General features: G+C 36.6%; 3 protein-coding genes across 4 annotated transcripts; 2 read left to right on the forward strand and 1 right to left on the reverse strand.

Moving 5' to 3' along the window:
• The first annotated feature begins 902 nt into the window (after nucleotides 1-902).
• LOC104212573 (F-box/kelch-repeat protein At3g23880-like) lies at nucleotides 903-6,077 on the forward strand. Of its 2 annotated transcripts, none has more exons than XM_070150610.1 (3): nucleotides 903-2,327; nucleotides 2,787-2,849; nucleotides 2,947-6,077. In XM_070150610.1, the coding sequence occupies exon 1, from the start codon at nucleotides 957-959 to the stop codon at nucleotides 2,313-2,315; it is 1,359 nt and encodes a 452-aa protein (XP_070006711.1). In that variant the 5' UTR covers nucleotides 903-956; the 3' UTR covers nucleotides 2,316-2,327; nucleotides 2,787-2,849; nucleotides 2,947-6,077. The 2 variants fall into 2 exon arrangements, with proteins under 2 accessions (XP_070006711.1, XP_070006712.1); XM_070150611.1 differs by having other exon boundaries at nucleotides 2,795-2,849.
• Nucleotides 4,709-5,920, forward strand: LOC104212574 (F-box protein At3g07870-like). Its single transcript, XM_009761876.2, has one exon. The coding sequence runs from the start codon at nucleotides 4,709-4,711 to the stop codon at nucleotides 5,918-5,920; it is 1,212 nt and encodes a 403-aa protein (XP_009760178.1).
• A 684-nt stretch (nucleotides 6,078-6,761) lies between the features above and the next one.
• On the reverse strand, nucleotides 6,762-10,741 carry LOC104212575 (membrin-11). The gene is made up of 4 exons (XM_009761877.2): nucleotides 10,330-10,741; nucleotides 8,226-8,346; nucleotides 7,991-8,140; nucleotides 6,762-7,161 (listed from the first exon to the last, which is right to left on the reverse strand). The coding sequence occupies exons 1-4, from the start codon at nucleotides 10,644-10,646 to the stop codon at nucleotides 7,000-7,002; spliced, it is 750 nt and encodes a 249-aa protein (XP_009760179.1). The 5' UTR covers nucleotides 10,647-10,741; the 3' UTR covers nucleotides 6,762-6,999.
• Nucleotides 10,742-23,334: the final 12,593 nt, after the last annotated feature.

The following is a 23,334-nucleotide window of genomic DNA, read 5'->3' on the forward strand; positions in this document are numbered from 1 at the left end:
ACTACGATAGATATACTTTTGATAAAAAGTATTGAATTTGACATAAGTATCAATTTTCAATGTTTCATTGAGTGCAAAAAGTTCAATTGCGTGTGCAAAATTAGTACTTGCTGTTAGGGGAGTTCATAAAAATCCGAAAACTCGAACCAAACCGAAAACCAAATCAAATCAACCAAAAAAATCGATACTTTTTGGTTTGATTTTGGTTTTGAAATTTAAAAATCGATCAAATTTGGTTTGGTTTTGATTTTAGTTAAAAAAAACCAAACCAAACCAAATATAGGAGTAACTACTTTAAATTTATTATTACACCTATATATATGCATACTTTTATACAAAGTTTTAAATTTCTATAGTAAATATTAATCGTTTGCACTTTTAGTACAGTTCTTTACCTTTACATTCTAGTTTAATTGGTAATTTTCTTTTGTTAAGTGTAAGAATTTATTTCATGTTAAAAATAATATATTTTTAATTGAGTCCTTAAATTATTCATCACTATTTGATTCAATTATCATCAATATATCTTGGTAAATAATAATTTTCTCAAAGGGCAATTGATTTGATAGTGTCATGTTGAAAATGTGGTCGCCGATATGTGTGTTTGGTAGTGTATGTATTATATTTAAGAAAAAACCAACAAATAACCGAAAAAATCGAAAAATCGACATAAACCTAATCGAGAAAAATCCGACTTACTTGGTTTGATTTCTTTTTAGGAAAAAACCGAATCATGAACTAGCATTGCCTCTAGCACATTTTTTTTTTGAATAAAAAGTTTAAAATTAAATTATTTTTAAATTTGAGATTCCCAGTAACCGGCTATGCACGTTTCCGGTAACCTCATCGTCATCTTCCACCAAAGAACAAAAACTAGGGTTACTTTACTTGTAATTCACTCGTTTCCTAGCTCAAAAATCTCACATACACAATCACATCTGTAAGCTGAAAAAAAAATGTCAGATTATCTACCGAAGGATGTTCTTGTCGAAATTCTATCAAAACTACCTTTAAAATCTCTAATTCACTGCACCACCGTATGCAAATCATGGTATTCCTTAATCACAAACCCTAATTTCATTTCCGTACATCACAATACCCAAATCATCAGCAACACCAATCGCCGGCCTTTATTATTCGTTCGTCACTACAACATGTTCGACAGGGTCGAACGTTACGCTTTACACTTCGACGATGAAGATGAAAATGATTCCCCGGATGTTGATTCGTTCCAGGAATATCTAGAGCTGAAATGCCCCGAAAAGAGTCGTAGTGAGTATTTAAGAATCATTGGTTGCTGTAATGGTCTTATTTGCCTTTCTGATGATTATGATAAATATACGGATACAGTGATTTTATGGAACCCTATAATTCGTAAACATTTGAAGTTGCCCAGGCCTAATTTAGGGTATAATGGACGTGGATCTTGTATTTATGGGTTTGGATTTGATGTTGTGAAGAATGACTATAAAGTTGTTAGAGTTGTTTATAATAGTACTGCTACTGAGGATTATAAGTTGCAGTTTCCACCAACTATTGAGTTTCTTGATAAATTGAGGGCAGTTAAATTCTTGGTTCCACCTGGGATTGAGGTTTTCTCTTTGAGTAGTGGGGTTTGGAGGAGCATTTCTGATGTGGGTCCTTCGTATATTTTGCATCAGAATCATTCTGTTTCGGCTTATCTTAATGGTGCCGTTCATTGGATTGCATCTAATTCGGGTGATGATGATGATGATGGTAATGGTGATAGTAGTAATAATAATAACAGTAGCAGCAGCAGCAGCAGTGGTAATAATAAAGATTATAGCTTTATTGTAGCATTTCATGTGGGAACTGAAAATTTTAGTGAAATACGTTTGCCAGATAGTGTTGCTGAGAGAAATGTGATGAAATTGGATGTGATGGTTATGGGCACATCGCTCACGCTAGTCGAGTATGAAAAGTTTTGGCAGAGTGATTATTGCTGGATATGGGTGATGAAAGAGTATGGTGTGGTGAAGTCTTGGAGTAGACTTCATAATATTGATTTGAGAGGAGGGTTCAGGAATATTGTGGGATTTAGGGCTCACGGCGAGTTATTGATTTCTGCCAGAATGGTAGGAATGGTTTCATACAACCCCAAGAAGATAAGCATAAGCTATCTTGGAGTCCATGGCACCAATCGCTCGTTTCATGGTGAGCCTTTTTTCGAGAGCCTGGCTTTAGTCGGGAAAGAAGATAGATTCGTAGAGCAGGCAAATTCGACTGCTGATGTTGTTCAAGAAGTTGGTTCTGTACTGGATAGCGGTGAAGATGAAACTGAGGAACATACATGATAGTTGATCCAGGTAAACTGTGTTCGTAGTGATATCAAAGAGTAAACTGACCTTAATGAAACATTTTTCTAGATTAATTGATGATATGTAGAGGTGTTGTTCTTGCCATCTCATACAGTGTGGAGTCCTATAAGCTGAAATTTATATGAATATACATGTTTTCCTGTAGATGTTAACACTAATAGTTGTAATAAGGGTATTAGACAGTTATTTGTATTTGTCATGTTTTTTTCAGGGATAGGCCTACCTAAGAAGAAGATTGTCTTGAAATTGGTCAATGGGATATTTCTTCTTGTAAGATGCGATGATCAAAAAATTATATCTCCGCCATCCTATATCTCCCAAATATTGGCAAATTTGATTCTTTCTTTGGTTGTGCAAATGATTATGATATTATCTGGTGTATGCATATTTATTTATTTATTACTGTGAAATGATCTTTCAAGACTGAAAGGGACTTATATTTTGTAGTTCTACAGATCTACTTTGTATATGGAGAAGGTGCACACATACTGGGGGAGCCTTTAAAACACTGTAAGACAATGGTTCATTTAGTAAATTCTACTTTTGGTGACTTCACATCAAAAGGATTTCATGACGGTTCTCATGTGGCTTCAAACAATTGTTGTAGGTCACATAAAGGACACTTCAGTTTTTAAATCTAAGGAGGCATGTTAGTGATCCAAAAAACTCCCGAGGTTCCTCCTGCTGTAACTTCATCCATCTGCATTTTCTGCCCCACTTTTCCAAGCATCGTATGCCATGACCCCCTCTTCTGTGAAACTCCATTGCGGAACCTTTCTTCCCGATCCCTCCAGCGTACTGCCATGTCCAATCCCTCCATTGGGCGTTAGGGTAAACTGAGCTGAAGAAACTGTTGGAAATTTAAGGGAGATGTCGAGGGAAGCAGCATCGGGAGGATTATATGTCATTCAGAAATTGGAGGAGTCCTGCGCAAAGAAGCGTACTGCTGTGTCCAAACCTCCATTGGGCATTAGGGTAAACTGAGCTGAAGAAACTGGTGGAAAGTTAGGGGAGATGTCGAGGGAAGCAGTATCGGGAGGATTACATGTCATTCAGAAATTGGAGGAGTCCTGCGCAAAGAAGCGTACTGCTGTGTCCAATCCTCCATTGGGCGTTTGGGTAAACTGAGCTGAAGAAACTGCTGGGAAGTTAGGGGAGATGTCGAAGGAAGCAGTGTTGGGAGGATTACATGTCGTTCAGAAATTGAAGTGAGTGGGCAACGAACTAATATCTCAGCTGAGATCTTTTATAAGCCTCTGGACTTCAAAGATGTAAGGAAATTCAAGACAAGTTGGGCAACTGCCTGATCAGTATCTTGACGAGCCAATGATATCCTTCTCCGCATGCAGTTTTTGTTCATGTGTTATTATGTCTATGCTTGTTCTCCTTGGTGACAAGGTGGGTTGCTCTGATGGTAAGCACCCTCCACTTCCAGCCAAGAGGTTGTGAGTTCGAGTCACTCCAAGAGCAAGGTGGGGAGTTCTTGGAGGGAAGGATGCCGAGGGTCTATTGGAAACAACCTCTCTACTCCAGGGTAGGGGTAAGGTGTGCGTACACACTACCCTCCCCAGACCCCACTAGTGGAATTATACTGGGTTGTTTTTGCTTGTTCTCCTTGGTAATGGTCATCCTGTCTCCTGACATTGACCTAAATCTCTCTGTCTTTCTCTCTTGAGTTGGTCGCTCAAGGATGTAAACCTTTTGTCTGATTTAGGCAACTGTTCTCAGGAATACTAGATTGTAGCAACACAACAGTTGGATGAAAATTTTATCGGAGAGGTTTACTGGTTCACGCCTTGGATTGTCAAGCGTCCTCATGTGATGCTAGCTTCTGACATCGCCACCTGATCGAATGTTTCTATTTTCTTTTCATGACTAGTAAAATGTATTTGCATGCTTGCTCAGTGTATATATCTAGGAAATTTAAGGATTTTCAAATATATTTTTTGCAATGATGGGTCATGATAGATCTTTTTGCTATTTGTACAAAACAAAAGAATTCCCAGGCTACACGATAACAAATTCTCACACCTCAAGCAGTTTTAAATGAGGAATATTCTGATGCAAGTTGTTATTTATGTACTTATTGTCCAGCTAACTTATGATGGGGACATGAAGTTAGAATTTAGAATACTAATTCCCAGGCGGACAAAAAGTAACGCAATCAACATTTTTGGTTTCAATCACCTTGTCAGTTTGTGATGATTGATAATTGTATTCAACTCTTGTCCCCTTTTACCTGCAAAGGTTCTCTTCATCTCTGAGTTTCTTACTTGGTTAGTACTTAGTACTTATCTTCAGATCTGATGTCTTGATAGTATACCTAACAAAGGTTTCTGTGCTTTGTTAGTTCTGATATTACTTTGTTCATGGACTCCATTCATAAAAGAGAAAGGAAGCCGGCTGGTGAGAGCAGACATCTGATGGATAGTCTGCAAAATGAAATAGCACTCGACATAGTTTCGAGGCTTCCTATTTCATCTCTCATTCAGTTCAGGTTTGTATGCCAAACTTGGAATATGTTAACACATGATTCACGCCTTGTCGATCTGCACTTGACTCGTGCATTGAAGATCAATCCATGCATCATCTTTAAAAGTTACCATCCTCAAAAAGAGCAGCTTTTCTTTGTTGAACTATCTGATCATGATGATGATGAACACACATTGAGAGAGATTCAGATTCCCTTTTCAGCATCCATGGCAAAATTTCGAGTAGTAGGATCATGTAAAGGCCTGCTATGCCTATCTGGCGTCTACGACCATCAAGCTGTGTACATATACAATCCTTTTACCGCAGAACACAAGAAGTTGCCACATTGTAATCATGAGTTTGAAGTGAATGAAGTGGTTTATGGTTTTGGATTTCATCCTGCTACTAATGAGTACAAGGTTATTAAAATAGGCTACTATCCTCATGTCTACTATGCAACTTGGTCTCCGGTAAATACACACGATCATGATCTTCCACGTTCAGAAGTTCACGTGTTCAGCCTAGGAAGCAATACTTGGAGAAATTTAGGGGAATTACCTTACAAGCTTCATCATTCACCTGGTGTTTTGGTCAGTGGAAGACTCCATTGGGTGACTAGATTTAACTGGCACCTTGATCGCCTTATCGTTTCCTTTGACCTATTTAATGATGCATTTCAAGAAGTTCCACGACCTGACTTCAATGTCAACTTATTTCATTGTAGTTATCATCTGGCTTCACTCAGAGGGTGTCTATGCACGTGTTTATTAACCTCTAATGGCGAGAACTTGGAAATTTGGATCATGGAAGAGTATAACAAGAAAGAATCTTGGGTGAAAGAGTACAATATTGGAGCTTCTTCAATTGTGGGTCAAGATATGTCACCCCAATCATATGACATTTGGAGGACTAGTTTGCAGAAGGGAACTGTTAAAGTGATGTGCATGCTTAAGAATGGTAGCATCTTGCTAGATTGTCAAGGTGGGATTTTAATTGCCTATAGCATGCATGAGAAAATATTGAAGATCATAAGCATTTCTGGTATGCCCAAGTCCTGTCAAGCAACTCCTCATGTTGGAAGCCTTAATTGGATAGCTAACCCCACTTAGTTTGAAGTGGTAAACAATGTCTCTGAATCCTTTTGCCAGAGAATTTTGTTATGTGTCAACTGACCGTTCTTATCCTTTCTCTATGTATTATATGTTTCCTTAGCTTTTGGCTGTATGGACACATTGAAGAAATCAATAAAACCAGAATTTTCTTTTATCTTTTCTCTCAACTTTCATTAAGCTTTCCTTTGTTTAGCTTCTTTGCATTCCTGTGCTAGCTTTTTTGTTTTAGCAGTTTCATTTTTTAACATAAATGCCTTATTAAACCTCCAAGAGGCTAAAACTCCTGAATTGGAAGAATGTGGAGTTCGATGGTTATGTTTATCCCAAATCGTAACAGAGCAGAGACAGAGTAGCAACTAAAATATGATTACCTACCTACAAGAAAGGAAGAATCGGACTATAAAGTCACCAGAAAAAGCAGTTTATGGTTTTATTTTTTCTTTCATTTTTCTGTCCTAAGTTCTTTAGTCCTAGCAAATATTAGAAAATGGAGCAAGCTAAGATTTAAAATCAGTAGCTTACTAACAGAACCCTGTAGGAACAGAATGTCCTGATACGTTAGGCACCAATTTATAATAACCCAAGTTATTCTAAAGGCATAGTAGAAGACATAAAGACAGAATCTTTTCTAATTTAAAAATTCAAAACTTTGCGGAGTTAGACCTGGATTGAATATAGGTTTTAACCATAGGGTTTTCTTGCTCGCTTGGATGCTCCACGCTGGAACTCCTCTGTTGACATTGGTTCATTTTTGGTATAGCTACTGAGAAATTGATTCAATCTATAAAAGTTAAAAGCCAAGAAGGAAATGACAGTAGCTTACCTTTTAACTCCAATGAGATGCAATCATACAACATAAACTTGATAACATCATTGATACACCAGTTATGTTTCCAAAAAATGATGTTCATTTTGACATTTACATTGCAATGCTTATCAAGATCTGCACATTAGCTAAAAATGGCTCGGATTCCTCTCTGATTCCTTTCAAATCACTCTCACAATTTCATTGCCTCTCAATACTACCACAAGAAAAAGTGCTCATTTTAATAGTCCCCTTGATGATATAGCACCTATCATCTTGTCCACCTCCAAATGAAAATCAGGATTACGATTGTTAAGACCATCCCTGCATATTTGATCCATCGATCAGCACGATTCCTCTTCTCAATGAGTCTCATAACAGAATTCGACAGGCCCAAAGTGTTAAGCACATCCAGCGCTTTACGTTGAGCTCTCTGCAACAATGTTTAACAAAAGACCATCAGTTTAACCATAATGCTCGAGACTGACACAAACTTTAGAAAGTAATAACAGTGATAGTGACAAAAATTGTGTTTTAACAAAAGTGATAACTAATGTTGACCATCTTATATCATATGTATTCCTTTACATAGTATAGCTTTTCCATATTTAGCAAAGGGGTTGATTTAAAATACCCAAGGCCCTGTTGATTTAAAACGCAAAGCTCTACGGCCCAAAGTCAGATGAACAAGTTTCCCCTTTCAACCAGGAATCCAGACCCAAAAGTTTTGGAAAAATACTCTTGCAGCCAGAGCTTGAACAACAGAAACCTAAAACAAAGAGGAGCTTTTAGCTCTCCTTACTTTACACTTTTGCTTTGCTACCACATTTCTTCTTTTTGCTATAAAAGAGTTAGTAGTAAGGAGCAAAACTCGATTAACCATTCCTCTTAATTATTTTTAAGTCCGAATAGAAAAAAATCTCTATATCATATTGCCGTTCAATCTCTAAATTCTTTTTTTTTTTATCAATCTCTAAATTCTATAAACAAAACATGGAGGAAGAATCATACTTCTGCAAGCTAATATAAATCGACTTATTCACCCTCCCGTCTTTCAGCCACATATATCTAGTGAAAAGTTATATAACTTGGAACGATAAGATAGCATAATGGCGTCACCAAACAGGCATCATTTTCCCACTTTCCAGGCAAAAGAATCCCCAGCATGTTTCAGCATTTAAATCTCATATCAAGGCAGTAACAAACAAAACAAGTTTCTATGCTGTTCAGTATGTAAAGGAGTAGTCTCTGTTGAAAAGTACCTTCAAACGATCCCTTTGCTCACTATATTTAGACAGAATGGCCACACCTGTTGCCAAGGTTTCTTCCATCATTCTTGATGACCTACGAGCAGATTGCATCGCCTGTGCTTCGTCATCGAAAATCCTCAGAACATGGGATGAATCACCATTCTAAAACAATAAATAATCCATTAGAAGGAAACATCAGAGTATCATAATAAAATTTTATAACACCTGTAAGAAAACAATGCCATACAGCTCTCCCAATCAGTTCTGCTCTTTCCCGGGCTTCTTGCATACGCCGCTGATGTCTTAAATTGTATTTATCCAAACTAGTTTTCAAAGAGTCAGCTTCTTCAGCCACTTGTTCCACTTTTCTGCACAAGGAAGACATAAACACAGCATTGAGCATGCACTGAAGAAGCTCCAAAAAAGCATGACCTTCTGTTTACTTCCAGACTATACAGTCAACTTAATCAGCCACTCCTTAATTCAACAAACAGGCACATCAGTTATTGCAAGTTGGTGCTTTCTCCACTACGCCTTCTGGACCATTTTCGCATAATTCCCCTATATGCATATAGCTTCTCTTATGTCATCCTAGAAGAGCTATTCCAACAATCCAGTGACTTGACTTCTTCTTTTATTTGGATGAATTTTTTTTTACAAGGAGTGGCCTGCAACTAATTTTATCATAGACAAAGAGCTTTGTAAACCTAAACTAGCATAGAATATCCAAAGTCACCCATCTAAATCTGCAGCCATCCTTCGAAGGGTGGACACACATTCTTCCAATTCATTTAGTTCAACAGCACCTAAAGGATGAAAAGAAAAGGGGGACTGATTAATTTTCTCAAGCCCCTTCAAAGTGGCTTTTCTGTTCTTTATCTACGAAATTGATTTTTATACTTGAATCACCAAATTATACAAAAGTAGACACCAAGCGAAGTTGTTCACCGAACTTTACAAAAAGGAACCTATATGAGATTTTAAGCCTCATTTACTAAGACAAAAACACAGCAACTCAAGCATTGTAGACTACATTTCTAATGTCAAACCTATTCATATTCCACATAAAAAAGTGTACCTCATCAACTGAATGGACAACCAAATAACCCGGGCGACGCAGACTAACAACTGTAAAGTGAAATTCAGCATTTAAAGAAAAGGAAGAGCTGGAGAATATGAACTATGAAGTTATGTCAGCTTAAAAATAATTAAGATTCAGCTCCTCTGTAAGCCTCTTCACCAGTTTCCCTCTGAGGACTCAAATTTTACACGGGAAATGATCTTAACTAGAGTTTGAAGCCGTAAATAAACAGCTTCCAAATTTAAACAAACTCAAACAGTGAAACAAATAACTTTGGCTAGCTCTGTCAACTCTTACAATAAAGACCAAACCTAACACTTAGAAGGAGAACAAAAGGGAAAAAACAGATGCAAATATTCGGGGGAGAAAACAAGAGAAAAAATTAGAGCACCAAAATGAGTAGAATACTTTATTTTCATATTCTTAGCTAAGTTGAAGGATTAACCCGAAAGAATGTCAAAGTACAAGCTAAAATAGCTTAGATCAAATAGTAACAAAGTGTCTAAATTCTATGAATTCATCTATTCACAACTCTTAGATCATTTGGTTTCCTTTATCCATAATATAATTAGCTGAATTTTCAAGGCGGTTCTGAGCCTTATCTCTGTTATGAGAAGACAAAAAAATTGCTACAAGTGTCATAACCTTTTTATGTTTTCAGTTTAAATCTACATATTGCTAAAGAAAGTGGTAAGATTATTCCATTCAACAATTCCCATCCTCTCCTCCTCGTTTCATCCAGATGCCATAAATTTGTTGGGATTCTTTGTCATTCGTTTCTCAGTTTTGACCATATTTACTCCATTTGACATTACATATAGAACTTGCATTGCTCTATCTCTCAAATTAAATTTTCTCCTTAACTGACGCTTTACCTTGGGATCTCAATCTAAATGCTTTAATTTGATGACAAAATACCTAGTCTTCTGGCACTAAACTTTTACACAATTCATCCACAATGCACTGGATTTTCAGATCTGATGATAAGATCTTATAATTATTGAACAAGCTAGATTTTCAAACATTTTCACCTTAATCGAAGAAATGAACCACACTAGACCATAAATCGCACAAACATCGAACATCAAATTCAACTTATCAATCAACTGCGTTTCAATCCCACACTAATTGTATCAGCAATATAAATCCTCGTATACATTCCGCTCGTATCATTCCAATACGACATAATTTGTATTTTAAAGCAAACCAAATAATCAATCTCAATGTCGGAGATCAAAATCCAACGAGAAAGAATGAAAATGAAGCGTACCTTTTCCAGAGATCACGCTGGGATTTGGCAGGTATAGATCGCCAGAGAAGTTCCATTTCGGAGCAAAGAGACTGGATCTGAGCGATTTCTTTCCTTACGGCGTCAAATGATTGTTCCGAAGGATCGACTATAGCGGTGCTCGAAGATGACGATGGGATGGAAGATGAAGAAGAAGAGGAAGTGTACTCGAAACGCTCGAGCCTCTCCAAACCATCTCGAGACTTGAGTAAGAGCCGCCTGGAGTTTTGGTAAAGGTCCGATAAACTTCCACCGCCGGCGACCGAATTTCCTTCTCCGATTCCAACCGCCATTGCCATGGTTCTCACGTGTCTTTTGAGAGCTTCAGCTTTTGATCGATGAGAATTTCGGTGTAAAATTTAGAATATTACAGAAGAATACCCTTATTATAAAATAAAGACTTAAAAGTAAAAAACCTATATATTTATTATTCAACTTCAAATTGAGGTACACAATTGACTTAAATCTCCTCTATTTATAGAAAAAAGAAAGCTATTATGTAAGCTAGTACTATAAGCTACTTGTAAGCTTTTGTGTAAGCCTTTTGTAAGTTGCTTGTAAGCTGCTACTGTACTAGATATAGATAATCTTCTGCCGGGGTAATATTTATCCATAACGGAGTATGAAGAAGCTTATTTCCAATAGAGTACTAAATAGATAACCATATTTATGGCGGATTTCCATATGGATAAGCTTATTCAGGAAGCTTATTTACAACGGAGTACTAAATGAACATCCAATGAACATATATATATATATATATATATAATATATATATATTTATAACACTCCCCCTTGGATGTTCATTAAAAGATAATGTACCTCATTAAAACCTTGCTAGGAAAAAATCATGTGGAAAGAATCCTAGTGAAGGAAAAAGAGAACACATATTTCGTAATACGCATTACTAGGTGCCTCATTAAAAACCTGTAAGGAAAATCCCGTGAGAAAAAACCCTAGTAACGAAAAAAGAGCGCATCACGTAATTTACTCCCCTTGATGAAAACCTTGTTTCAAATATTCGAGTCTCCACATTCCAATCTTGTATACCATCTTCTCAAAAGTTGAATTTGTAGAGAATATTATCTACCACTATTTCAGATCGATTTAAATTAATCTCATCAAATCAAGAAACTGCTAGAAGTCATTTTATTGAGTTGCTTGCAACCTGTCTGTATCAGCTGCTTGTAGAAAACTTCGATGGAGTACTAAATGGATAATCTTCTTCAGGAAAATTATCTACAACGGAGTAATAAATGAACATCCATAATAATATTTTCAAAACATTCCCCCTTGGATGTTCATTATTATGTGCCTCGTTAAAACCTTACTAGGAAAAACTCCGTGGGAAAAAAATCTTAGTCAAGGAAAAAGTACACTAATAATATACATTGCAAGCTGCCTCATTAAGAATCTTACCAGGAAAAATCCAGTGGAAAAAAACCTGAGCAAGGGAAAAAGAGTACAATACAGAGACTTGGGTATATCAGGACCAAAGAGTCCATCATCCTCTTCTGGAGGTAAGAACGGATCCTTAATCCGTATAGGAGAAGAACTATATCTTGCTAGTAAACTAACAAAAAATGCTATGTCAGGCCTTGTAGCATTAGCAAGATACATTAGTGCACCAATTGCATTGAGATAGGGTACTTCGGGACCAATGGGTTCCTCATCCTCTTCTGGAGGTCGGAACAAATTCTTATCCACTTCAAATGATCGAACAACCATTGGTGTACTCAATGGGTGTGCTTTGTCCATGTAAAAGCATTTTAAGACCCTTTCTGTATAGACAGATTGATGGATAAAGATCATGTCCGCTAAATGTACAATTTGCAGACCAAGACAAAGTTTTGTCTTTTCAAGATCTTTCATCTTAAATTCTTTCTTAAGATATTCAATTACCTTTTGAAGCTCTTCTGGAGTTCTAATAAGATTTATGTCATCAACATAAACAACAAGTATATCAAATGCTGAATATATGGACAAATAATGTCATATATGTAACTTTCTTTCAGCAAATATTCACTGAGGCGATAATACCACATACGCCCAAATTGCTTTAAACCGTACAAAGATCTTTATAATTTGATCGAGTACATTTTTTGAGACTTTGAATTATATGCTTCAAGCATTTTAAATCCTTTAGGGATCTTTATTTAGACTTAATCAAACGAGTCATATAGGTTATGCCTTGCATTTAAATGGGATGACATCTTCAGGTGTCTGGACTACTGGTCTGATCCTCACAATATTTCACAGTATTGTACACTATATTGTATCAAATATATCATCAATGATCACTTTGTATCGGTTCGTAAGCGACATAACTTGTTGAGATCTCATCACTTTCTTTATTTTCAGGTACCTGAATTTCTTCTGGAGTTTCATGAAATGTTATGTCGTGGGCTCTTCTAAAGCTTATTTCCTCCTCATTATGATCATTTTGATCATTAGCTCCTTATCATTTTTCAAGGATTGTTACCTTTGGAACCGATTGGTCTACCACGCTTCATGCATACAATTAACTCTATCCTTCAAGGGCTTTAATTTTATAGGAACATTTGTAGCTGAAATATAATATTGAATTTTGAATCAGCAAATGCTTCTGGCATTTGACTTGAATTATCTCCTAAGTGAGGATCATATTAATGATAATTCGATTCATATAGCATATTTTTCAGCTGTTTATTCCATCCCCCAAATGTTAGAAAACTAATATATATTCCCAATCTTCTTTGTGAAACATATCTTTGTGCATTGTGGTAGAGAAATTAATCATATGCCACACATCAAAAGATAGTAAAAATATTTAGTTTCTGATCCTAAATCAATTGTGAGGGGAGAACTTATCATATATTGTTGGTCTGATGCATACATGTGCTGCTATATGCAATTTAGAAAATCTTAGACCAACACATGAATCTTTATTCTCATAAGCAATGATTTAGCTATTAGTAGGAGGTATTCAATGCTAAACCAGCTTGGATATAAATCAACATTATCAAGATGAACTATCTTGATTTCATAATCTAAAAGTTATGCTCTTAATTGAGAAAAACAATTTCAAATGTCAAATTTCAGGTTGACAATAAACATACATGTAACCATCTTATACATGCATCTATAAGTGGTTCACATGACAGGTGAATGGGCCCATATTCACCTTTTATATATTTCAGAACCAGGGGTCTTAGCCCCAACTTTAGCTGGTATAATTAATTTATTATGAGAACAAGCAGCACAAGAGAATTCTTGAAGAATCTTCTAGTTCTTCAGTATATGCTTATCTGAATTTTCAAATAGCTCATTTAAAAATGGTAAATGAAAACTTCAAGTTTATCATGGCATGCGCTATCTCTTAGTAAACTTATGGTTTACTATGGCACATAATTTTGTATAAGTAAATTTCTCATTTACTGCAGCTGCTTTTGTATTAGTACACTTTTGATTTATTGTGGCTACTTTTGTATAAGTAAATTTTTGATTTACTGTAGCTTCTTTTGCATTAGTAAACTTCTGATTTACTATGGCTACCTTTGTATAAGTAAATTTTTGATTTATTGTAGCTACTTTTGCATTAGTAAACTTCTGATTTACTGTGATACTTTTGTATAAGTAAATTTTTGAATTTACTGTAGCTGCTTTTGCATTAGTAAACTTCTGGTTTACTGTGATACATGATGTAATACAAATTGAAGAATAAGGGGGTAACTTCTCACATACATATTTACCCCCTATGATTGTGGAAACATGAAGATTTCAATCTTTCAATCATTTGTAGTCTCAATATGATTTTCATTTGTATTAGTAAACTTCGGGTTTACTATAACATATGTTTTGACCACAATAATATAATATGAATGACAAATTTGCATATATGTTCTTCGGGAGCCTTCAATTTATTTTCCACAATCAAATATTATTCAGACATTACTTGTATCATGTGTCTTTTAGACAAACAGTTAGTTCTCCAGGAGCTTTTGAAAAATTTTATACTACCAAATAGTGCTCAGACACTTCTGGTGTCACGAGAGAAAATCATAATCAAATTGACAATATAAGGACAATTCTAAATTTATAAATGTAAGAAATTAAGAATTTCAGTATTTTTACCACCAACTTTGTGACAAATGTCTCCTTCAGAGAGAAACGCCATTAACATCTGAATATTTTATATCAAAGCGGTAACCACATAGTCATTACATTCTTCAGGGAAAGATCCATGAGTTGTTATTTCGGGGAACTCGATAACTAATCATAATATATTAATGTGGTTGTAGTAGAAAACATTCTATAAGAATACTTTTGCTTTGGAATGATATCTAATAAAAAATTTCAAGATATTTTACGTACAACGGGTACGTGTGACAATGATCTTTATGCCACAAAACAAGATTTATATCCTTTGTTATTTTATCTCTTCAGGAGGTGAATTGTGGTATTTCTTCATTCACTCCAGGGAATGAAAATGTGCTTCAAAAATAACTTTGAATAGCTTATTATTTTGTTTAAGCACAGAAAGACACAATTTCATAATATTTTCCTGCTTCAAGAGAAAATTTTAATTGTGTTACTTCTTCAGGAGCAAATTTAAAATACAAAATATTGAGTATATATTCCATCAATCATATTACCTCTTCTGGAGGTGAATTGTAATATATTCATATCAAAAGCGTGTTCATATTTACGAGCTTTATTAATATTATCACATTTACTTCAGGGAATGGATTAATATTTATCAAAAGTTCTCATCCTTTAGGGAATGAAATATAATTATCTGAACGCACATTAATCACATCAAATTGTGATGATTCAACCTCTTTAAAAATATTTACTAATTCAGGAGAAAATCGAGGCGTGCATTTATTATAGAGAATATTTATGTAACTTATCTTCAATTGTAACCATAGAAAACCTAAGTTATCACTCCTGATGGTCATAGGCATATACCACTTTTGGTGGTTAACAAAATTTAGTTACAATGAGATGTACAAAATATAACCACTTCTGATGGTTGTATATTTCTTACAAACTCTGCTGGAGTTTAAGTGGATCTAACAATATTATCCACTTTATAGCTCCCTCTGTGATATTACTCTTCATGAGTAAAATTAGAACCTTAATTCAAAATCACGAGTGTAAAACAGAATATAAAGGCATACAAATTACAGTATTTTAAAATTTATAAGTTGTTCAAGATCATATGTGGAAATTACAATACAAATGACCAAATGGTTATCTAACGACCTTCTTACATGCATATGTTGATCTTATGCAGATTACAAACTTAGCTAGCTACTCCATAGGAAACATGAGTGAGTACAAAGGAATGATACTACTTAACAATAGCCAATGTTTTTCTCGCCTTCTCTGTTGTGTGAATTACTTCATGCACTAGAAATTAACCTCAAATAAAGTGCTCAAGATATTAGAGTCTCGTGCTGATAACATGTTATAGAATAAAGACGTTAAAATAAAGAAACCGAAGACAAGTAGAGAGAGAGATTTATTATTCAACTTCAAATTCATGTACAAAATGAACTTAAATCTCCTCTATTTATAGAATGTAACGACCCGACTGGTCGTTTTGCTTTTTAGAACCCCGTTCCCTTAAATAAAACTTTTCACTCTTGCTTTAACTAATTTACAACCTGCGGGGATGGTTGGTTCGGGATTTGGAAGAGTTGGGTTGAAATATGCTCATTTGACTCCTTAAGATTTTCTTAAAAGGCTAAATTTGACTTTGGTTAATATTTTTAGCAAATAGACCCGGATTCATGTTTTGACAGTCCTGGAGAGTCCGTAGGGAAGTATGGGACCCAAACGTATGCCCAGAATCGAATTCCGAGGTCCCTAGCCCGAGTAATGAATTTTTATTAGAAATTGTTAAACTGAAATTCTAGTTAATGATTGATCACGTTGGTATCGGGTTCGTATGTTGGTTCCAGAGCCCAGTACAGGTCCAATATAACATTTCAGACTTTCCCGCCAAATTTGGTGTCAATCCGAGTTGTATAAGTACTTTTCGGCACGTTAGAAGTGAAGTTAAGAACTTGAAGTTTATAAGTTTGATTCAATTGGTTTTAGGGGGTGATTCGTAGATTTAGCGTTGTTTCGGGTATTCCGAAGGTTCAAGCGGGTCCGTTTCATGATTTTAGACTTATCGGTGTGTTCAGGCGAGGCCTGGGAGCCCCGAGCGTCAATCGGACGAGGCTCAAGTGAAGTTGAAAAAGTTGAAAGGGGCTGAAGCATCTGGTATCTGTCATAACCGCACCTGCGGTTGGACAGCCGCAGGTGAGAGACCGTAGAAGTGGTTGCCCTCTCGCAGATGTGGCCAAGGCAGGCCAGGCACGAAACCGTAGAAGCGGCTCCCAAGCCGCAGAAGCGGTACCAGCCCGCTTGGCCAATTTCGTAGATGCGGTCTCTTCCTTACAGAAGCGGGACCGCAGATACAGTCCCCTAACCGTAGATGCGGAAATTGTTGAAGCAGTAAGCTTCATTTAATACGGGTTCTAAGTCATTTTTACCACTTTTCACTCATCTATTGGGCAATTTTGGGAGCTTTTGAGAGAGGACTTCTACCTAGCATCTTGAGGTAAGTTTATTCCACCTATTCCTAGTTTAATACTTGTGTCTTAGGTAGATTAAATACTAGGATTAAGGTAAAATCATGGGGTTAGAGCAAAACCTAGGGTTTTGATAAAAATTAGATTTAACCACGAAATTTGTTATGAAATGAATTAGAAATCATATACTATTGATCCTTAGGTTATAGAGAACAACTTCCTTCGAAAAATTTCGAAATCTGGGCACGTAGGCCCGGGGTCGGATTTTAGGAAACTTGTGTTAAGGGTTGAGAAAATTGCTTAAATAGCTAGAATACGATCTTGCGAGCTTATTGTAGACATGTAATTTTTGACCCACACATTCGAATCACCTCTAATAGTCCTAGTATATTTAGAATATTTATTTGGGTTTGTTTCTATAAGATTTTACTTAATTACTAATTTTAATTTTATTTTTAAGGCACAAAAAAAACTAAAAATAAATAAATAAATACAAATATATATATATATATATATATATATATATATATATATATATATATTTCATAGTATGACATATTTAACTTTAATTAATCATAATTAATTTTAAATCATTTTAAAAGAAATGATCAAGTTTTATCTATTTATGGTTTAAAAGAGTTAAAAGTCCCAAATTTTTTTTTTGGCCCAATTTCGGGCAAAAAGAAGCCCAAAATCATATAACCCTAACCCACGCCCCAAGCCCAAACCGGATTTACCCATCTACCCGCCCCATTTTCCCTTCAAACTCAGCCGTCCAAACCCCTAGATCCAATCGCCCCTATTCCTCCCCACCATAACATAAAAACCTAATAATTCCTAAATCTAACCCTAAACCTAAAAATACAACTTCAGCCACACCCAACCCCCATCTCCATCTTTGCCACGTCCCAACCACCCTAAACCCGCCGGAAATCAACCAAAATCCGGCACTCCACGTAAGCACTGGTCCCCTATGGTCCCCCTTCCCTTAGTTTCATCTTTCCACGTAGCAAAATCCCAACGAATCTCATCATTTCAATCCGATTCACGCAGATTTCTTCTTCTATTTCTTTTGTTTAAACAAAAAATCCGGACCCTTGAATAAATCTGGGAAGAATGGGAATCGTTGGATGAAATTTTGTCCAAAAATCTCCATTTTTCCTATTTTTATTTGTGAAAGGGATTTTCGGATTTTATCTGGTGGTCCCACATGCTTTCTTGGAGAAGAAGGAGGAGGAAGCTTCGAGAGAGAGCTATATATTTGATGTTTTTCGGACAGAAAAAGGGGGAGAAAAATTTGGAGAATTTCTTGACAAAAAGAGCTAGGGTTTTTCGAATTTTTGGTTGTTTCGTAAATTTCAATTCATTCAAAAATTAGAGTTTTCTTTTAGTGTTCTTTAATTCTGTTTTGTTTCATTTTTCATATATAAAAAAAAAGAACAAAAATTAGTTTATTCTGATTCGGATTTTACATCAAAGTCAGAAAAATACAAAAAAAGAGTCAGTTTCTTCTTCTGGTTCTTGTTTGAAATGGAGTTTAGCTGAGGTTCGAGGTTCGATATCAGTCGCCAATCTGAAGTTCCGTCCGAGCTCCTGTCTGATTCATTTGCTTGTTTCTTCGTTGGAATTCTGGGAATTGAAGCCGAGCTTCCGTTGAATCATATATTGTTACTTAAAGAAGAGTTCAACTTTAAAGGTTCATTCCCGCGTCCCTCTTCTTTATTTGAATTTGTTTGGAATGGATTGAAATGTATAGGAGTCATTAAAAATGGATTAAATAAGCAGTGATTTCGAAGATTGTGTTTAACTTCCCTCTGATTCGAGTCTACATTCTGTGTCGATTGTATGTGCGTTGAATTTTTCTGGTGAAACCTCCTAGATGATAAACGAGCATGAACTGTTCGGATCCCTGTTTGGTTCAGTCAGATTGATATTTGAAGTGTTAGAACCAATCGCGATAAAATTGTGTATTCATTGTGTCGAGCGGAAAGTTGATTTGTCATTGTTTTTGCTTATGATTAAGTAGTCGAAGGCCTTCAGCCATTAGAGTAGTATGTTCTTTGACTTCATCTCTATTTAAGGTTTGGAGTTCCGAGTTTGGATTTTCATACTCTTTGAAACATGCTTACAAATAAAACCATGCCTTCCAGTTATCCATATCTGAAACGGAATCACACTTTCTCACATGTGTTGAACTATAATTTCTCTGTTGTTTCCATGACTAGACAGAATAGTTCAGTTCACTTGGATTTGTGAGTTGTTTTCCCATATAGTCAGTTCGATCATGAGTTAGTAAATCAAATAGTGTGCATTTTGGAGAAGGGTGTGACATTAATCAACTGGTATTAGACTGCTAATTGCGCTTAATCTCCTGTGTTGCAAACTAAGTTTGGATTAGTTTACTTTCATCATGGTCAATCTTGGCATGTTAAGTGTTCGATTACCAGAACTGTAGTTTGTGTCCGCATCAACAGTTTGCATAATTATTCAGTTTATTTGCTCAAATGTGTGCTAGTGTACATGAACCTTTCATAATAACAGGCGTGATCTAGTGGGCGTTGGGTATTTACTGTATGATTGTTTTCTTATGCAATGAAAAAGGGCGTAGTTTTCCGGTGTCGAATAGATTTTTGAGTTTACAGTGGGAATTAGAATAGTAATTAAATGGGTAAACATGTGCTTATGTGATTTTATTGGTAACGGGTAATTGTTTGTGAAGAAAGGGAAGTATGCAATTATTTGGTCTCCAAAGGGATGATGAGGTGGACATGGCTGTTCTTGTCATGCTTCAATTCATTTTCTTTATTGTATTTTTCCTCTCCATGAGCATTGGATGTTATTTGTTATTTCACTGATTGGTTGTTGGATATGAAATTGTTTGGATGATTGTTGGGCCGTGGGAGTATGGAAAGACCGAAGCTCATTAATGATTGATTTGTCTCCATGCTTTAGGTGTCGGGCTCAGTCTAATAAAAAATGAAAAGTTAAAAAGGAATGAACATGAAATTAACTTTATATATTTACTTTTTATTTGTTTTGCTTTTATTATATTGCCCGCTAGGAGCATGTTAGGCCGTCATCATTTGGGTAGGCAAGCTTTAGGATTTATGTTGGTTTCGAGGTGAGAGGTCATTCCCTTAGTTAAATTTATCCGGGGAATGCCCCGAAGGATTTGTAAATATTTTATTTCGGGGAATGCCCCGTAGTATTCTGTAACTGGAGGCCGAAAGCGAACTCGTAGTACTTTTATTTCTATTTCACTTTTGTTTTTATCTTTCTTTTATTAGGTGGGAACGACCTCGAGCCTTTTGTGTGTTTGTTTTTCTTTTCTGTGTTTGTTTTAGCTCAATCTGAATATTTTAAAAGCCAACTTGATCGAGTACGCAACTGTGTTAGTTACGGGATTCGAGGAGTTCCTAACACCTTCTCCCCGAGTCAAATGAACCCCCTTACCCAAATCTCTGGTGCAGATTTAGTTTTGGAACCTAAAGTGTTTTAAAGGAAAAAATCATTTTTTTTAAAAAAATGGTAGCCTAGCACACCGAAATCAATATCAGGTGGCGACTCTGAGATATTTCCTTTCGAACACAAATTTTTGTCACTTTCAAAATTGAAAAACCTTTTCAAGCTTTACTAAATCTTTTTTTTATTAATTTAAGAGGGTTTAGTGGAGTTTGTTTAAAAAGGGGGTGTGACATCTCTGGCGACTCTGTTGGGGAAACCCCATGTACTTAGCAGGTTCGAGCTAGTACTTGATTTTGTTGGCTTTTAGAATATTTGGTTGAGGTTTTTACGCTCTTACATTAGCTTTACTTGACTTTTATCATGTTTTTATTTTTTTGTTATTATTTGCTAATTGTTTATGCGTTTACAATTTTTGCTTTATGTGTTTACTGCTTTATAATTGTCATCATTCGCATAACCCCGAGTCTTCTTTCTGCAACAAGTCTTCCGGAGTACGTTTGAGCGTACACAGCCTTTTGTGAGTCACCCGTGTCTTTAGGGGGGTGGCTTGGGAGCGTGGAGTGAGCGGACAGCTAGAGCAGCCGCCATCGACCACGTGCCACCCCGAATTGCCTTGTCTAGTGAACCCTAACCGTAGGTCAGCCTTTAGGTCATACTTATGTGCATCATATCAAACCTAGCAGGGTTCGGTCCCAGACACCGTGTCCCGTTGTAGGAGGCCTATCCAAATTATGTCAAAATGGGCTTATGGCCCGAAAAGACATTTAATCATCCCTATGTGCTACATATCGCTTCTCTTTAGGGGTAAAAGGATCATTTGGCGGACCAAGGATATCTGAGGATGAAATATAAAATGAATTAGGTGATTTTACAATTTCCCATTATTTTCTAAAAATGAAAAAGAAAATCCAATTTTTTTTTACACTTTTCCATTGCTTTCCAAAAAGACAAAAAAAAATTGATTGATTGAAAAAAGAAAATCCAAAAAGATTTTTACATTTTTCTAGCATTTCTCAAAAAAGACAAAAATATGATTTTCCAAATTAGTTGCATTTTTAGGCTTTCCTCCATGTCCGATCTTCCCGAACTACGCGAACATGATTCTCGTCTTTCGAGATATGATACGTAGGCAACCCACATAGGGTTCGGTCTTCCTAGTGTCTTAGGTTCTTGGTTTTGCGGGATCTTAGCCAAATCTTGCATTTCTAGCCACTTTTGGTCACATATCCTTGCAAAATGCGATAATTTTCGCAAAAGTGGTTCAATAGCTCATGTCTTAGGATCTTGAGTCCACAACTATACGTCATATTATTTTAAGGTCCATTCTTTTCAAGTTTGCATCTTTAGCCACTGCTGGCCATATCAGTCGTTTTTGCAAAATGGGTCATTTCTGCAAATCAATTTTGGGCCATGATTATTGGGAGTTTGAAGTCATATAAGCTTTAGTGAGGTATTCCCATGTCTTTGATGTCACCTTTCTTGAGTTTGCATTTTAGCCACTTTTGGCCCCTCAGGCCATTTTGCAGAAATAGCCTAACAGTCCCCTAGGAAATGTTGTGGTGTCACATAATGTCTTGAGTCATTAACCATGTTTTTACCATCCAGGTATGGATCCACTCACCAATGCTAAAGTGTCAATGGTGGTCAAAGTCCCTAGAAGGCTAGTAAAATGGTGGAACATGTTCACATTACTTGAGCAACATGATTTGATGGGTAAATTAGGGACTCTTAGTTCTTTGATAGACATCACTCCCCGTCCCGACCTTGTAGAAGCAATGTTGATATTTTGGGACCCACAAGGAATGATATTCAAGTTTGGGGATCTTGAGATGACACCCACCTTAGCTGAGATAGCCGGGTTAACCCGCCTGCCATACCTAGACAAGGATTTGATTTACACAAGGGCTCATTCGAGCACCAAGTTCCTTAAGATCATAGGAATGGATTTGGAAACTCACATGGGATGTCTAGATCAATCTTGGGTACCTTTGGACTTTTTATTCGAGAGGTTTGCTCGTCCTACGGGGTATGAGACCTTTGTAGATGAATTTTCCATATCATATGATTCTTGGAAGAAGAGGCGTCCTATGGTCTTCGCTATTGCATTGTTGGGTCTCCTGGTATTTCCTTTGGAGGGTAGACATATTAGCACGCACCTGGGGTCAATAGCCTTTGCACTCTTCCATGATAAACACAGTAGTAAGGTCACTGTGGTTCCGACAATTTTGGGAGAGATCTATCGTGCTTTGACCAGGATTCGAGAAGGTGGAAGGTTCTTTGAAGGAAGCAACTTGTTGCTACAGCTGTGGATGATGGAACACTTACATCCCGCCATCATGTTTGAGAAAGGTGTGATTGACCGTTGTCTGAGAGATCGAGTGAAGTGCATCGAGCATAGGATGACGTTCGATAAGTTTGCCTTACCACTCGGAGTTCAGGATTGGGTTGATTATTTAGGATCCTTGACTGAAGAGAAGATTTTGTGGTCATACCTATGGATTGATTTGGACGTGATCTTAGCAGGGTCTCACGTGCAAGACTTCTTGGTACTGAATGGACTTTGGTGTACTAGACCATATACCCCTGCTAGAGTGATGCGTCAGTTAGGGAGGCGGCAAGAAGTCCCCTACATTCCTGATTCTCGAGACTTCATTAGGGAATTTGACACTATGCCGCATAGGGAGGTCGACATCCAGACCTATTGGCATCATGAAATGAAGATGGGCATGGATACTTTAGCTGCTAACCCACGTTCACCTAGGTATACCCATGAGTACTTCATATGGCTACAATCTACTCAGCGGGGGGTTAGCAGGCCATTGCCCCGGCGTGTTAGAAGAGTATTTGACGAGGAGGCCACCTCACGGATATTGCTTAGACAGTTGATGGATCGATTTACCCAGGCAGAGGAGGCCCATGCAGCAGAAAGGGTTGGGGTTCGAGCTACACTTCAGTC

This window comes from Nicotiana sylvestris, chromosome 7 (genome assembly GCF_000393655.2).
Source record: "Nicotiana sylvestris chromosome 7, ASM39365v2, whole genome shotgun sequence".
Lineage (NCBI taxonomy): Eukaryota > Viridiplantae > Streptophyta > Magnoliopsida > Solanales > Solanaceae > Nicotiana > Nicotiana sylvestris.